Source organism: Heliangelus exortis, chromosome 17, assembly GCF_036169615.1.
Source record: "Heliangelus exortis chromosome 17, bHelExo1.hap1, whole genome shotgun sequence".
Taxonomy (NCBI): domain Eukaryota; kingdom Metazoa; phylum Chordata; class Aves; order Apodiformes; family Trochilidae; genus Heliangelus; species Heliangelus exortis.
In genome coordinates, this window is record NC_092438.1 from 14,879,070 (window position 1) to 14,896,551 (window position 17,482).

Genomic DNA, 17,482 nt, shown 5'->3' on the forward strand with positions numbered 1-17,482 from the left:
GGGCATGGTCAGAGGTGCCACAGGTCACCAGAGCCGGGCTGGCAGGTCCCAGCAGGGGCAGGAAGGGGGGGGCTGGCAGCTGAACCACTGCCCCTGCCCACAGCCCCTTAATCTGAGCAGGGGCTGGGATCTGGCAGCAGGATTATTCTCTTCCCTGGAGCCGAGCCCCAGCTCAGGGGATTACTGCTGCTGGTTACATAAAGGAGAGGGGGGCTGGTGCCCACCAGCCCAGGGACCACCAAGCAGTGCCAGCCCCGCCAGGCAGGGGGTTGCTCAGGATGCAGCATCCTCCCTGCCCCCCAGCTCAACCCCTCGGGCAGGTTCTCAGCTCAGGGCTGGAGCTGCAGGGACAGAGGATGGAGCCCGGGTCCCCGGTGCTGGCAGCCTCGGGGCAGTGACAGATGGTCCCAGGCTCCAGGAGACAGAGCCCCACACGCAGCTTCCTGCGGCTTGATCCAAATCCCAGCCCTGCCGGGAGGACTGGGCCGCAGCAGGAATGCAGGGTGTAAAGCAGGTCAGGGAGCCCCAGGCAGGGGATGGCCCTGGGTGGTTATCTAACTCCAGCCTCCCTCCAAACATTCCCTGCTCCCTGCCCACCAGCCCAATCTCCAGAGCATCCCCAGGACACCTGGACCCCTCCCAAAACGAGGGGTTTCTGCCTTCAGAAAGAGCTGCCCCGAGATCCCCAGGTCTTGCATACCCTGAGCTGCACCAACAAAAGCTGGGCACCATTTACAAACAATGCAAAAGAGGATTTATTGAAACCATTCTGGTTAGACCAAGTCCTAGAAAGCACAATTTGCAATAAGTTAAAGAACCAAACCACACAGTGTTAAAAACTACACTAATACGTAACACAGTGATACCTGCCATCATCACCCAGCTGAGTTATTGAATCAAGGCACAAAGTCATTCATCAAATACTGCAAAAAAAAACCAAACCAACCAATTACACACAGATATAAGCTGGGAAAAGGACTTGTTAAGAAGGTGCTGGTTTGGCACTGGTGCGTTTAAATTGAGCTGCCACAGGGAATTCTGCGTTTCCAAAGGATCTGGAAACATTAAAGGACAACTTAAAGCCAGAAAAGCTCCTCAAAAGCCCCAAATCCCTTCATTTTGCTGCAGGACTGGCAGAGCTAAATGCAAGCCTGGGTGGCAGCAGCTGCCACAGCCAGGAGCTGCCCTGCAGCAGGAGAAAGCTCAGTGGTTGCCACAAGAGAAGAACCCGACGCTTGACCCTGCACAACCTAAGTGAAGTTTCTCACCTTACAGTACTTCTACACCCCCCATCTTCATCTAAGCAAGGGAGGGAGGACAAGGCCAAACCCCCTCCTGCACCACAAAACTTCAGAGAGGTTCTCCTCAGGGTGCCCACCTTCCACTCCCCAGTGAGCTGGATGCTCAGAGGCAGATGGAGAGGGCTCGTGTCCCAGTGCTGCTGTGTGGGGACAGCAGCTTTCAGGGCTGAGCAGCTGAATCAAACCATTTCCCAGGCTTTGCATCTCGACTCTACAACCCATGCTGGTGCCCACCAAGGAACAGGGGAGACCACACACCCCAGAAATCCTGCAGAAGTCTCCAGGAGACACAACATCCCCACACACCAACCCGTCCCATTCCCTTAAGCTGGACAGAAAGAGCAGCACCTGGAGACCCTCACCTAGCATCACCTCATTCCCAGGGCAGGGAAGGAGCACACAGCTCTCTCTGGAGCTGTGCCTGCTTCCCTGGGCAGCTCATGCCAGTCCTACAGCCTGACCTCCTCCTGGCAGAGGGGACAGTGCTGAGCAAAGGCTCCTCAGCAGCTGCAAGACTGAAAAGTGTTTGCAGAGCTGGCATTGCCAGGTGGGTACAGGGCTGCCCAGAGCAGCAGGTCCAGCTCCCAAGCAAGGTTAAAGTGCAATTCTACTCTGAAAAAAATGTCCTGCACATCCCCTGGCACTGCAAAAACCATCAGGAGAGGCAGTGTCTGTACCACAGGGACCAGCCAGCCCGGACTCGTGTCACCTATAATCAGATTTGGGACAGGGAGAAATGCTGATGCATAAATCAGGGGGGAGACCAGCTCCCTTTCCCTGTCACAGCATGGCTGGAGAGGAACCAAGAGAGGAGAGAGACAGAGGCAGTGACTGCAGTGTGGGGCACACGGGGCTGGCTGGGGGACAAAAGGTCATTTCCTAAGTAGAATGACACCTCAACCTGTGCTCTGCTGGCCAGGGGGACACCCAGCCCCATCCTCAGCTACTGCTGGGGTCCATCACTACACACCAACCACCCAAGCAGGACTCCAAATCCAGGAGAGGGTTCTTGCAGAGGGCCCTGCAGCCAAGTGCCCCTCCTGCAGCCAGCAGAGCCGGCTCAGGAATACGAGCGTGGAATTCCACACACGGAAGCTCCACGCTTCTCAGGCAAGCACCCAAGAAACAACCAGCTCCAGCACCCCCAGCAAGCATGTGGTGTCCTCCAGACCCAGGCTGGGCATGGAAGGATGGAGGGGAAAGGCTTCTGCTCCAAGCTGACAACACTTCAGTGCAGGCCAAGCACTGAAGTCCCATCAGCTCTGGGGACAGACACATTGGCAGCTGCCCCCGCAGCCCGGGGGTCCCCAGGCACTGCAGGTGCCTCCCTGCCAGCTATACTTTGGTTTGCAGATGGAGCTGGTGGCCTGGGCTTGCCAGGAGCAGGGCTGCAGAGGAAAGACCCTCAGAGACCCCCAGGCCAGGGCAGTCTCTGCCCTTCCCTCGGCGAGCTCACACTCGGCTCTGGAATCGCATCCTGTAGAGGCGGTCCCGGACGTACTGCTCACTGTCCACAGCCACCTGGTTCAGCCAGATCACCCTGCTCTGGGAGATGTCCTCCTTCACCTTCCTCTTCATCAGGGACACGAGCCCTGGCTCCTGCCCTGGCTGAGGGCCCCTCAGCAGCACGTAGCAGGCGTGACGGCTCCGCTCGAACAGCGCGGCTGGGAGGCAGAGCAGAGGGAAAAGCCTCAGGTCCCTAAATTCAGAGTGGCCACCAGAGCCACCACCGGGCACCCAGAGAATCCAGGAGGTACCAGAAGGTTGGTGTCCTCCTGCACCTCCTGGCTGGAGGGCCGGAGGCAAAGAACTTACCAGTGAACCCGATTATTTGGTCTGTGCTATTGCGGAGCTCCAAGAGGACGTTGGTGTAGGAAGGATGGAAAAGATACAGCTTCTGGAGAGGGGCTCTGGATCTCTGCAACCAACAGGACCTTGTCAGGACACAGCCCCAGACATTATCCCAGAGACAACACCAGCACCAGGCTCAGCTCTCACTCATGCTCGATAGAATCCAGCCAGACAGATGCTTGTTTGGTTCTGCCCAACTCATCCTGTCTGATACCACTTGTCCTTCTCTTGGGATTTTGCTTACTGCTTGGTGCTCTCCTCCCTGTCCCCAGCTCTGTGCAAACAGCCTGTCTGCTGCAGGCAGGGGACACGTTTTGGCCTTAGGGCTGGCAGGGTTAGTGAGGAAAGCACAGGAAGCTCAGCCGGTGCTTGGGCATCCTCTGGGACACCACCTGGCACTAACACGGCCCCCGAGGGCCCTGGGAGGTGGCTGAGCTGTGCACCAATGCTGCCAGGGCTGCCCAAGCACAGAGAGAGGACATTCAGGTGGCCCTGGGAGATGGCTCTGCCATGGGAGGCTGCAGGACCAGCAGCAGCAGCTTCAGGGGTCCCACAGGGCAGTGACCTCTTGGCTCACCTCCAGTGCCACACCAAGGCAGGGCTCTGGGCAACCCTGGTGATGCCACCACCCACTGCTACCAAGGACACTGTTATGGGAATTGTGAGGGCCCAGTCCAGACCAGATCAGAGGCAGAGGTCTGCCTGCTTCCAGCAGACCAGACGGGCCAGCGGCCCCGTGCCCATGCAGGAGGCTGCAGGGCTACTGGCAGAGAGGTGTGAGTGTGAACACTGGGAAAAGGGGTTAAAAGCTCCACCCAGTCCTGTCCCAAAGGCTGGAGAAGGGCAGGCCCCCAGCAGCAGGCACTGCTCACCGTTTGGTTCCCTGGTGCCTGGTATTCCCCCCAGAGCAGGAAGGCAGAGCGATGATCTGCAGTGGGAAGCACGGCTGGGCCGGGGCTCCCTGCTCCAGAGCTCAGCTGCAGGTCCCACTGGACTGCTCCAGAGCCACTCTCAACAATCATCACCTAGCAGGGAAGAGAGAAAAGGAGCTCAGACCAAAGAGCTCTAACAAGCCCCACGAGAGAGAAGTCGAGTCTCTGCCCCACACTGATAGCAGGAACAAGTTTCTGGCACACGGGAAGATGAGGAAATAGTTGGAGCTGAGCATCACAGAGCTGTGAGACCTGGGGAGGGCACAGCAAGGTCACGAGTACTGCAGCTACTTCAAGGGGTTCACAGCTCTGTCACTGAAGCCTCTTGCTGAGAAGAGAATTAAAGCATTAAAGTGCCTGAGCTGGCTTCAATAACCTGTTGAAAGGGATCCTTTCCCAGATCCTTTCCCAAAACTTCCTAAAGCAGCCAGAGGGAACACATCCCACCAGCTGCCCTCGACTCAGCGCCAGCTTGAGCTGAGACATGCAGAGCAAAGGGAAGTTCAAAGAGTGCTCAAACCTTCTTTCTGTTGGGCCCCATCTCGCTCTCAAGGACAATGCCAAGAACATCAGGTTTGTAGTAACCAAGTAGGGGTTCACTGAGGGAGGGAAAGATACAGACAGATCACAACACATGCTGATGTCTGGGGCATACCTTGCTCTTTCAGAGCAGCCTCTCTCCTCCCAGCAGCTCTTGGGATGAGAAACTCCACTGCTGAGCTGGGTCAGCCTGGAGCCACCCCCAGCTCTGAGCCCACTCCTGTGGCAGCAGGCACAGGATAAAGAACCAAAGCTTTGGGCTCCTCACATTTGTTAACAGGGGACACATTAATGTAACAAGCATGATGCAGATGTGACCACAGATGTGACCACAGAGCAGGCTGATGTGTTTCAAATGAGTTTTAAAAGATTTGCCAGGGCATCATAAAGCATTTTCCAGGACATCACTGCTGCTGAGAGCCTGGGAATGCCTCACCCAGCCCCCCTCAGCTGTAACACCACCTGATGACACGGGATGAGTTGAGGGTCCACAAAGTCTGCAGGTTCTGTGTGTTGATCAGCATGGCCACCTCTGAGTTCACAACCAAGATGTGTTCCTGTGACTGCCTGGGGATTTTTGCCAGGTAACGAATGTCTCCAGAGCTGGACAAGGACAGAAAAGTGATTACACTTTCTAGACCATGGATGGTTTTATTGTGTTGGGGTTTTTTCTAACCCAGTGCACTAAATGCAAACAGGAACCCCCAGCCTGCTTTCCCTCCTTTCCTCTGAAACTCCCAACCAGGCCACCACCAGCAGCCCTCTCCCCAAGCTTTGGATGTGCTCCTAGTCCAAAAGCCATGGAAAGGACAAAGCCAGAGCAGCCCATCCTAGCAGGAACACCAGCACCCCCCATCCCACCAGCAACCAAGACAGGCTCCCACCTGAGCAGGGACAGGCGGTGTGTGGGGCGGTCGATGTTCTTCTCCCACTGAGGATCTTGTTCAAGGCTGGGAAGCTTCATTTCCATCCCAGTTGCTGCACTGTAGAGATCTTTCAGGGAATATGCATAGAGAGAGTTCTCTGTGCAAAAAAAAAAAAAAAAAAAAAGTGAGAATGAGGGAGGTAAATTGTCCTGCCCTTGCTCTGAACTCTATGATCTTCCAGCTCTGGCAGATTAATTATGTTTTTAGGGCTTGCATCATAAGAGTTGTAGTGGTATTTGTGACTCAAGCCTGCTTTTCAAAGCTTTTAACATCTTATCTGTTCATAATCCAAGTGTCCCACAGTAAGCACACGCTATAAGGATGAGTTAAACCTTACATTCTCAGCCTGTTTCAAATAAAATCACTACAGCATGTAACAAACCTTGCTTTAAGCAGATGCCCCCCTTCCCTTGGCCTCAAATAGCTCTTTTGAGAGAAGAAAGCATGACACAGCTTTTAAGAATGCAGAACACTTTCAGACAACTGTTGAGTAACCCCAATTTCACGGTGATACTCACTCTTTCAGACTGAATTCACAAACAGAACTGTACCTGTATAGAAAAGGAAGTAGGAGGAGGAGCCCAGGTTCAGCCTGATGCAGCGAGCTTTCCCACCCACCTCCAGGCTCCCAGCAGAGCCAATCTGCTTCCCATGTTTTCCTGAATGGATGAAGGTCTTAATCTACACAGGGAAGGGATTAAAAAAAAAAAAAACAACAACAAAACAAATGTTAAAGCTGCATCCTACTGGTACTGCCCCAACTCCAATGTTTTCCAAAGCTTCTGGGCAGCTGGTACAGACCAGCAGCTGGATGGGAACAGCAGAGGCTGGGGTGAAACTTCTCTCCCTGATTTTGGAGGTGTGGACAGGAGTTAGATGACCCCACTGCTGTGAACACTTCTGCAGGCTTGAAAACCACTTCCAGCACAGCCACTCACCCTGAGATTTCACTGCCTCTGCCAACCACCTCCCCAGCTTTGCTGAGGAGAGAAGATGGGTTCAAGCCTACTGAGCAGTGACAGAGAGGAGATCTAGAGCCAGGAACAAAGCAGCATATGGGCACAGTGGAAACCTGGCTTCATGCAGCAGCTCTGCTAAATATTTTAAGTGCCCTAATCTGCTCCTCCTAAGGCTGAGTCCAAGGGGATAAAAGAGCTGACAGGTTTCCTTACATTCATTGTGCAAGGTAACAGGAACCACCAAAAAAAAATTTGCCCAGGAGAATAAAGGCTAAAAGCAGGATCAGATTGAAATGTCTGGGCAACAGTCATGGTCTGGGGGGAGCAGTGCACAATGGGGAAATGAGAAATATCAGACTGGGAGAAACAGCATCCATCAGGGAAACCCTTCCCTCTTCTTGAGAGGGAGGGACTGGGAAAGAAATCTGGAGGGGCTGGTAGGTGAGTGAGGGACATTTTGCTGAGGAGAATGGAGAACACATCTGGATCTGTCAGCTGGTCCCAGCCTCCTGCACTGGGAGGAGACACACACCAGCTCTTGCAGATCACCTTCACCTTTACTCAGGGAGCTGCCCTGGGAGAGTAACAACCAAAGGTATTTACACAGTGAGAATCCACAGCACCTTACTCAGTGCATTGCTCAACACCTCTGTGTGCTGCTGGAAAATGTTCTGTTTCCCTGGGTGTACTAGTGCTGAAGCTTGCAGTAGGTAGGGATCAACAAGACTCTCAGAAAAAGCTTCTCTCTAAACCCCCTGCACTCAGAGCCTTCACTTTGAAGCCTTCTCAAGAAGGAACATTACTTCTACTTCAGCAGACCAAGAGCTTGCCAAGTCCAGAGGGAGGAAGGGAGGGAGCTATCTTAATACCAAGACAGCTAGAGAGGTTAAATAGAAAATAAATCAAAAGGCAGTCCTGCAAAACAGAGCCTGCATTCAAACATTTCTTCACTGGCTAAAATAAAAAAAATTAAAAAAAAATTAAAAAAAGGTCTTCAGATAACTGGGATGGCAAAAGCAAGGGTGAAAGAAAACAAAAGAGAAACGTAGGAGTTGCAGGGGATAGAATTTCTGATGACTCTGGCAACAATGTCTTGGACAGCAAACCCCTATTTATTTATGGAGTGCTGTGGCAGGAGGACGTGGAGCTCCCACTCCTCCCATCAGCCTCACAGGGACCTGAACCCTTCACACCCTTCAGAGAGGAGTGCACAGAGAGGATGCTGGGCCACTCAGTCATGGGCACAGGTGTCTGGGTATGACACAAAAGTGATTTACCCTCTGGGGTAAATGGGAAAGGCAATACTGGAAAGCAGCTAAGGCAAGGAGCAGATATTTCAGATATTTCACTACCCAGAGCCAGGTCAGAATGAAGTGGTGACCCTGTGGGAAGCAGAGCCCAGGCAGAGGTCTGGCAGGGATGGGACAGGGAGGGCAGCAGTGGTACCAAAGCACTGACTGCCAGCTGAGCTTTGAGCCCAGAGTCAAACCTGGCAGGGTGGGTTCACTTCCACTTCTCTGAGCAGAGTCCCAGAAAACTGCAAGCTCATCTTGCTCAGGCTCCACACACAGAGCAGGAACACAGAGAGAGAGGAGTGCAGGCTGAGAAGGGGCAGGAATTCCTGCACAGCTTCTCCTTGTTAGTTATTAATTTTAAACCACAAAACACTTCCATTGATTAGGGAGTCAGTCTCTGCAGGGTGGGAAAGAAGCTACCCCAAACCCGTTGGTATCAGAGGATACTCTTAAGACTACAAGATTAAAATAAATAACATTCCTGCCATGCCCTGTGGTCTGCCCACTGGGTTTGTCACAGCTTCAGAGTGACATACCTTATCTCCTGTAGCAACAAAGATTATCAGGTCCTGAACTCCATCACTGTCCACATCTGGAATCACTGCCACGGGAGGCAGCACACTATAATTAGCTCCAAAGTCACTGGGCTGTCTCCACTGAACCTCCCCTAGAAGACAAAGTTATTGGGAAACAGTCATTAACAGGCACTTCAGGCTGAAAGGCTTCTAAAGCTCCTGCTCCTGGAAGCACTTGGCAGCAGCAGCCAGGCAGCCATTACAGCCCCACAAATCAGGCACATTTATGTCCATCCTGGGGTAGTTCCTTGTATTTCTGCATGTGGAATAAGCCCCAGTGTCCACAATTGGCCTGGTTCCTTCTCTACAGGCTTGTGCTGCTTCTTCCTGGCTGGCTGTGGCTGGGTGCCTCTGTCTCAGCCCTGACCTGAAAGCAACAACTTCATTAATAGCCTAGAAATACCCTGTGCTAAAGCCTATGGATGAGGGATGCTGAGATAAAGCCTATGGATGAGGGATGCTGAGATAAAGCCTATGGATGAGGGATGCTGAGATAAAGCCTATGGATGAGGGATGCTGAGATAAAGCCTAAGGATGAGGGATGCTGAGATAAAGCCTATGGATGAGGGATGCTGAGATAAAGCCTATGGATGAGGGATGCTGAGCTAGCACACTTGGTACAGCACCTTTCCATCTCTGTGTGTGTCTACACCTTCATCTGCATTAGAAATCCAAGCTGCACTAGATTTCCTTCAGATTCCTTGGAGCTATGCCTCTTACTATGTCTTTCTCCCAATTTTTTTTTTTTTTGGACAATGGGGTGTGAGTACCAGACCCAGAGGTTTCCAAGGGAGAACATGTATTGTTTAGAAACATTGAAGAGGTGATTCCCAAAATGGAAATGTGTTTCAGGCTTCCCCAGTGAGGAAGGTTCAAGGTGCAGCAGATGGTCCTTGCCCTGTCCCTAGGGGGGTACAGGGTCTCTTCACTTGCACTTAGGCAAGATGATGATGCATTGCTCAGTCTATAGGCTCAGAAACAAAGAAGGTTTTCCAGAGGAATCAGGCAAACTCCCAGACTACTGAAACTGGTGAGAATCTGTCCTAAGTGCTCTGCTTGATGACATTAAAATCATAAAACCCTACAACTCCCACTCCTCTCACCACTGCAGGCACTCCTGTGACAGACATATGAGCTTGTGTTCAACCCCTGAGAGTATGAAGTGACTTCACAGCTAGCCACAGCTTCTCCTGTTTCAAAAGCTGTTGAAAAGTTCCTAATAATACAGCAGCTGGCACAAAGCAGCAGAATGAAGTGCAGCCTTTGGAACAGACAGGAACAGCCACTTCTCCACGGCTCAGCAAATGGCTCTGGCAAGGTTTTCCAGATAATTAATGCCCCGAGCCCATTGTTCCTGTACCAGCAAGTCACGTCACGCTGATGTCCCCATCCTCCCAGGTCTGAAGGTCACCAGGGGAGGGGGGGAGGGAGGCAGCAGTGTCCCCTGTGTGGCAGCAGTGCCTGCTCCCCACTCACCCGTCCGCAGGTCGAGCGCCGTCAGAGCCGGCGGCTTCCCCACCACCAGGCATCCAGGGGCTGCAGCCCCCCCGAGCTGCCTGATGCCACACTCCAGCCACTCCACCTCCTCAGCTGCTGGCCTCTCCCAGAGTGCTCTGCCATTGGTGCCAGACACAGCAGCAACGAAGGCGCAGGGAGAAGGCAGACCTGAAGGGAAGAGATGTCAGCAGGAACGCTACACGTGCTACCGACACCCACCCCGCACCACCCCGGGATGGGACCCACCCAGGTAACCTTGGTTTCTCCCCCCGTCCCGCAGCAGCCTCACTGATTAGAACTAAAAGAGAAATAACAGCCCTTTTACTACAAGTGTTTTCTGTGTCTGATTCTGCTACCTTCATCCAGACAGGACGTGTTGAAGCTGCTGCTGCCGTTGCCAGCTCTGAAGGCAAAGACGACGTCCTGCACTTTGTCTTCGTTCACATCTTCTATAGCAAGGAACTGGTAGGCCACTGCCAGAGAGATCACAAGGCAGGCACTGGTCAGGAGGGCCCTCACCAGCAGCAGAGGCAGCTGGAGCAAAACAAATTCCTGGAGACCTACTCACTGCCTCCATCTCTGACACTGGGACATCAGAACAAATTGGGGTTTGTATTAAAAACAGCCATCTATGTGAGTACTGAGAACTGGAAGTTAGTGCCAAAGGGTTTTTTTTAATTTGCTGTCCCCCTGAGGATTTGTCTTTTTTTATAACCAAGCAGCCAGAATTTGAACTATGTGGATGAAAGAGCAACTCTGGGCTTGGTGCGGGGTTGCTACTCCCAAAATATAAAAAAGAAAACAAACAAAACCCATGAAACCCAGCCCCAGATATTCCATCTTCCTCCCTCTCAGCTAAAAGCAGCCTTCTCCATCCAGCCCAGAAGAGCAGAACCTGGGATTTCTGCATTCACACACGAGGCTCAGTCCCCACTGGTGAGCACTATCCCTGTGTTTATAGAACCAACAGCAGACACCCCCTGCTCGCAAGAATTAAGCAAAGCTCTCACAGAAGCAGATGTGGAGCCACCAGGGAGCAGTACCCGTGCTAAAGAGCCTGTAAGTTTGTGCAATTTATTGAAAAAAAACCAAAAAACAATATGCAATTCCTCTTCTCCCTTTCCTGTTAGGCATGGAGAAAAGTTATCAAGTCTTACTGACAGAGGGGGAATGCCTGACTGTCCCCAGACCTCAGCTCAGACTCCAGGGGAACATTTTACAGCCCAAACTTCAACAAAGATTTATCCCCATGGCCTTTTTTTCCCAAATGAGGCCAGCTTGCTGCCTTAGTAGTGCTTCAGAACAGCATCTGATTTCTCCACTAGATCCTGCAAACACCTCCTGGAAGCTCACTCCAATTATGATGGGCCATTGCTTATCCAGGTCAGGTAATCACAGCCCTGGTTCCAAGGGCAGCATCCCTGCAGGATGGGCTCCAGATTGTGCTTAGGTAGAGCTCCACAACTCAAAATCCTTCCCATCAAAGGAAAAAAAGAAAGACTGCTGGGAAGTTATTTCTCCTGCTCCAGCGAGCTCACCTGCACCGTCGTAGTTTCGGAACCAGGTCCTTTCTGAAACTGGCCTCTCTGGGCAAGGGATGATGAAGGAGAAAGCAAAGACAATTATCAGGCAGAGAAACAAGGAGATGAAGAAGGCAGCAGTGCGCCAGCGGGACAGGCGGGACAGCTGGGAGGACTGCTTGGTGAGAATCCTCCTCTCCACAGAGTTCTCATGGTTCTCCTGAATTTTCACCTCCTCTGTTTTCAGAGGGTGGATCTCAGCTTCTGAGTCCTTGTTATCCATCACAGCTCCCTCATCGGCCTTCAGACACCCCTCTCCCCTTCCACCTGCAACAAGGGGAAGAGCAGTTAGAACAGACTGGGAATATCAACAAAAATATCGTGTTACTGCCCAGTATTCCCACTGGAAACGTCTTACGGGAGGTGAGAAAATCAGTGTGTTGGCACAGAGCTGGGTACAAACCACTGCTGGGACCCTGGGATGCAGGAACAGTCCTGTTTCTCTGGGGAGGGAGGAAATCAGTGCTGCTGGACCCTGATAAAGGATGCTACAGCCTCCACACAGAAGGGACTGACTGGTCTGGAGCTCTCCCCCAAGGAAGACACATCAAAAGCTTCTTCTCTCCTGGCTCCTGGCTGGAGAGGTGAAAGGAAACACTCGTGACCTTTCTGTCCCCGCGTCAGGCTGTTCCCTACTGTAATGAGCACCCCAGCTTCCCCAGGAGAGCCAGAGAGAACCAAACACCAGCATCTTCTGCACAGGGAGAAACCAAAGCTATCTGACACCTCCTCAGATGAGAAGCCACTTGGAACATTCAGCATCCCAGCCCTGTGAAAGGCAGGAGAGCGATTGCTTCCCTTCCCAGAGGAAAAAGAAGGCAAGAGCTGAGACTAAAATGAGGCAAATTTGATTTCGTCAGAATGGAAGAATTGCTAACAGCTGCTATTTTAGTTCCTCCTTCTATAGATCATAATCTTGAGCTACAGTTACAATAAAAAGGGGGAAAAAAAAGAGAAGCCCTAGCTGGTGACAGTCTGTAGCTCCTCACCCACAACAACAATAAACATCAGCTTTATAGACAGCTTCTCTGAGAGTGTTTCTTCTAAAAAAAAAATAGCAAAAGGGAAGAGATAAAGAATAACACATTCCAGTAGGCTTGGAAAAAGCTGCATGACAGTGTTATAAATGTTGTATCAGAGCAAAAAACAAACATGACAACCGAGCTGATTTTCCATGAGCAGTCACATGCCTGAAGTGTCCCCTGGGACAATCTGACTTCCCCAGCAGCAAACAGCCCAGCCCTGACACACTGCTGAGTGCCCAGCTCCACCAAGCCCTGGCAGGGCTCACGTTTGGTGCCCAAGCTCCTTTACAGGACCAGAGAAGCACAAATTGAGCAGGGTTCCCCCGGGCAGCTCCAGTCTGACCTGGGGGGGTCTCCCCTTCCCGAGCTGTCCCTGTGCCATGCCAGGGAAGAGCTTTGGAGGCCTCTTCTCTTCTGGGTACAAATCCCAGGGGACACAGAGCACTCCAAGGCTGCAGCTCCAGCCCAAGCACTCTGACCTTTTCTCAGCACATCGTGTACCAGATCTCACCCCAGACAGTTCAATTCCAGCTGCACGACACCATGCAAATGCAACTACATCAATAATGTAAAAGCTGGACCTTTCTTTCCAAGGTCCCAGCCCAAAGACTCCTCTCCCCTTCACACCAGCTTGCTGCTCCCACCAGGGACACCCCCAGGAGATGTTTCCAGAGCACCTGGCAGGGGCAGGAAGGCTGCAGATGGGAAGGAGAAGGGAAGGAAGAGCCGTGCATTCAGCCTTGCCCTGGCCAGGCCCTGGTGCTGCTGAGCCCAGCACTGTTCTCTCATCAGAACCAGCCCAACATCCACCCTCGGGCAGGTCCAAGGTCCAAGGCTCAGGGCAAATGGAGCAAATGATTTGTGAGCAAATGATTTACCAGGACAGAGCCACCAGAGCACAGGGGGGGGGGGGATGGCAGCAGGAAGGGGCTGCATGGCCCCCCCTGGGACAGGGCAGGTGACCCATGTGTCCCTGACATGCAGCAGAGAGGGGGGGTCCTTCTCCAGCCCTGGGGGGAACCAGCACCCATGGCACCAGGGATCCAGCACAACCTCACCCATCTCTCCAGTGCCCCCCAGTCCAGAGCCAGGAAGCCTCCAGGGCACAGCTGAGTGCTGCCAGAACCTACAAGACTTCCCGAGATGAACCAAACCCAGGCTTCCTCCCCCTTGGTCCGACAGGGCCATCATCTGAATGCTGCATGGAGCACCAGGCTGCACAAAAGGGGCACTTTTTATGACTCACTAAATCACACCATTGTCATCCAGACCAGGATGAGAACAATAAAAAAAAAAAAAAAGCAGTAATTATCCTGACGGCCCCGGCAATTCCTCTTCTTTGGCAGCAATGACCCCAAGAGCCAGCAATTACAAAGAGCCCTCGATGCCTTTAAAGCAATTCCTTCTCTTTGCTGTCAGAGAAATGCCCTTTGCAGCCCTGCCAGCAGCAAGGCAGTGCCAGAGCCACCACCTCAGAGGTCAAGGGCAGAGCTCAGACAATGCAGGACACCCCATCACCCCTTGTCACCAAAGTCCCCACTGGCAGCCTCTGAAAGGGAGCAAAGAAATCTGGTCATCAGTTTAATTGGAGACAAGCAGCAAATGATAGCATGTGTTTCAGATGGTTTTCCTGTCCTCCAGCAGCTGGCTTTTTGTCTCCTTGCTGGCAGAGGACACAAAATAATTCACTGGGAAGTTGGATGCATTCAGGCACCTTGTGAAGAAGCAGGCAGGGAGAGGACGCTGTGAGCACACTGAACACCCTGTGCAGTGCTGGCACTGGCTCTGCTGGGGAGGGGAGAAAACAAGGAGGGAAAGAATCAGAAAACCACACGTACCAGACCCAAACCCAGCCCATCCAGCACATGCAGCACGGCCAGGACCTGCCTCTCACAGGGCTCCTCATCTTCCAAGATGAGAAGATGAAGATGCTCCTCATCTTCAAAGGCTGCTGGGCAGCAAAGGGACAAGTTGGGAGCAAACCCCCTTTCCTGTCCCACAGCACTGACTGTCCTCTTCCTCTTCTCCTCAAGCTACAGCACAGATTTAGGGATCTCCCCTGAACCAAACCAGTGGAAGCAGCAGGCAGCTGCCCCACAGCTAAACCCAGGGGACAAACTCCTGGTGGGGCAGCACTGAGCCCCACCTCCAGCCAGGTGTATGGACACTGGTGACAGAAACCATTCCAGGATCAGGGTGAGGGGAGGTTTAACTCATTTTCCACCCATAAGACACCAAACCGCAGCATTTCCCAGCTCAGCAGGCACCAGTTCTTCCTGGAAAATCCCCAGCAAGAGATCACAGCTCAGACCTGATGCTCACCATGTTTGCATGGTGGAACAAGGCAGGCAGACAAATGGCCACTTCAGGAACCCCAGCACAGCTCCTGGATCTTTTGGTTCTCTCCTTTTTGCTTTACACACCTCACGGGTTTCTTTCCTGTCAGCCAAGCCTCAAGCTGCCACCAACAATGACCAAAACACTTCCACATTTCAGTTCCAACAAGACATGTCCCCTTCATGGCCATCTTCCACTGTTCAAAACTCAGCAGTGTTCAGTGTGGAGCCCATGAACAGCAAGGCACAGCAGCCAACCCACCAGGCTGAAATCCCAAGACATTCCTGGGTCACTTTTTTCCCCTTTCTGCAGTCCCCCTGACACCAGGGCCCAGCCACGAGGAAACAACACATCAGAATTCCCCCCCAGATGAGGAAGTTTTCCTTTCCAAGTGCTCAGCCTGCACTGGGTACAGTTTTGCTGGATCACCTGCAGCTCCTGACTCTTTCTTGGTATCAAGGGACAGTCAGGGGCTGGTAGGAGACCCTTCCCTGCCACGCTGTCCTTACAGCCTCTGCAGGGACACAGTTTGGAACCCAGACAGCACCAAGGCTCAAAGAAACACCCAGAGCTGCCCTTCCTCCCCTGTTTTGCCCCAGTTCATGCTGGTTCTGTTCAAATAACAACTTAGCCCTCTGAGGGCTGCAGCCACAACCTGTGCCACAAAGCATCCAGAGCATGAGAATTGGGAAGTCCTCCAGAGCACAAGTGTCACCTGAGAACATGACACATCTGTCAGCTCTGAGACCAGAGCCCTCTGCTCCAGGGCAGCTCTCACTGCAGCGAGGGCTCGGGCAGAGAAATTCCATCTGTTTTGTGAAGAGCAAAACGAGACCCAGCATCTTCCAAGCTGGGAAGAGGAAAACTCTCCCAGGTGAGGGCCAGAAGATGGTTCAGGCCAGCAATCCCACCCCAGCAGCAGGAACGTGGGCCATTTATCAGCCCAGCACTTCCAGCCCAGCTGCTGCACAGCCCTGGCTCAGCCCCACAAGCAGGAGGCAGGGAGGGGATGTTCAAAGCCCCCCCAGCCCAGACACCTGTGCCACAGCTCCACAACCACCAGGAGAGAAACACAACAGGGAGCTGGGGGGGTCTGGGTGAAGGGAAAACCCTGAGGAAAGGTGGAAGTCATTCCATGTAGGTTTATTAAGAAGACACAAAGAGGGAATGTTTTTAAAGTGGAAAACTTGTCCCACACGTGACCAACCACTGTCCTTGCCAGCCACCTCCAGAGGAAACCTCCTTTCTCCCCCCAGAATTTATGTTTCCCTCTTGCAGGTGGAGTGAGGAAAGGTCCTTCCCAGCCCCTTCCACCCACACACCCTGCAGAGCCCCCTCAGACAGAGCCCAGTTGTGTCCCTGCAGGGCTGGCTCCAGGCACAGCCCCAGCTGCTGTCCCTCCCTGCAGGGCAGGCTGCAGTTATGCAAGAGGCTTTGGCTTTTCAAAATAAGGAAATAAAAAAAAAAAAAAAAAAAAAAAAAAAAAAGTGGGAACAAGGTCATAATTAAACACACTGAAGCGTTCTTTCTGGAAAAATGTTTTCTTCTTTCTTCTCCACTAATCTGAAGACTAATCTGGAGAAGAGGAGGCTCAGGGGAGACCTCATCACTCTCTACAACTCCCTGGAAGGAGGTTGGAGCCAGGGGGGGGTCGGGCTCTGCTCCCAGGCAGCTCTCAGTCAGACAAGAGGCCATGGGCTTAAGCCAGGGGAGGGTTAGGTTGGATATTAGGAAAAAATTCTTTCCAGAGAGGGTGATCAGGCATTGGAATGGGCTGCCCAGGGACCCCATCCCTGGAGGTTTTTAAAGAGACTGATGTGGTACTGAGTGCCATGGGCTGGGAAGCACAGTGGAATTAGATCAAGGGTTGGATCTGATGAACTCAGAGGTCCTTTCCAACCCGGATAATTCCAGCTGTGGAGCTGAGGGGCTGCTTGTGCTTCCACCCACCTGAAATCCAGAGCTGCGCTGCCGAGAAAATCCCGGCCACGCGGGATGAACCGGCTGAGACCAGGCGGGGGGCATCAGAGCAACCCAGTGCCAAAGGGATTTAATTCCTCCCCCCGGCTCCTTGGGATGGTTTGGGGCACCTGCAGGGCCGGGCAGGTGGAACCCAACCCCGTCCCACGAGAGGGAACGGGTACCGGGGCTGGGCCAGGCGCTGAGCAGCCCCATGCCCATCCCGCGTCTCCCTTTCTCCGGTGCCTCCTCCTCAGCGGGGCCGCTTGTGGAGCCGCCTCCGCTCCCCGGGAGGCACCGGGGGGGGTTCGGTCCGGAGGCCAGCCCGGCTCCCGGGGTCGCACCGGGAGGCTGGAGAGCGGGGCGGACAGGAGCTCACCGCCTGCCCGGGTCACCCCCCCGCCCTGACCCCCGCCCAAGGTCCGGGACGCTCCCCCTCCCCCCCAGCCCCGCTCCGCTCCCCCCCCGTCCCCGTTCCGCTCCGCACTCACCCCGCGCCCGCCGCCTCCGCCGTCACTTCCTCCGCCGGAAGAGACGCCGAGGAGCAGCCGCCCCTTTCCGCCCCGCCAGGAAGCTGCGGGGCGTCGGGGGTGGGGTGCGGGGAGGAGGCGGGGCGGGAGGGGCGGGGAGTGAGAGGGGTGCAGTGCGGGAGGGGCGCAGTGCGGGGAGGCGGTGGTGCGGGTGGGGCCTGGTGTCGATGCGGGA

The 17,482-nt window shown here is 53.5% G+C and overlaps 1 protein-coding gene across 2 annotated transcripts; it reads right to left on the reverse strand.

The window, feature by feature from the left end:
• Positions 1–731: 731 nt before the first annotated feature.
• Positions 732–17,305, reverse strand: FAM234A (family with sequence similarity 234 member A). 2 transcript variants are annotated; one of them, XM_071760337.1, is made up of 12 exons: positions 17,269–17,305; positions 11,415–11,723; positions 10,233–10,349; positions 9,856–10,044; positions 8,341–8,471; positions 6,102–6,231; positions 5,509–5,647; positions 5,087–5,227; positions 4,605–4,683; positions 4,025–4,177; positions 3,117–3,219; positions 732–2,965 (listed from the first exon to the last, which is right to left on the reverse strand). In XM_071760337.1, the coding sequence occupies exons 2-12, from the start codon at positions 11,677–11,679 to the stop codon at positions 2,754–2,756; spliced, it is 1,659 nt and encodes a 552-aa protein (XP_071616438.1). In that variant the 5' UTR covers positions 11,680–11,723; positions 17,269–17,305; the 3' UTR covers positions 732–2,753. The 2 variants fall into 2 exon arrangements, with proteins under 2 accessions (XP_071616438.1, XP_071616437.1); XM_071760336.1 differs by lacking the exon at positions 17,269–17,305 and adding an exon at positions 13,159–13,285.
• Positions 17,306–17,482: the final 177 nt, after the last annotated feature.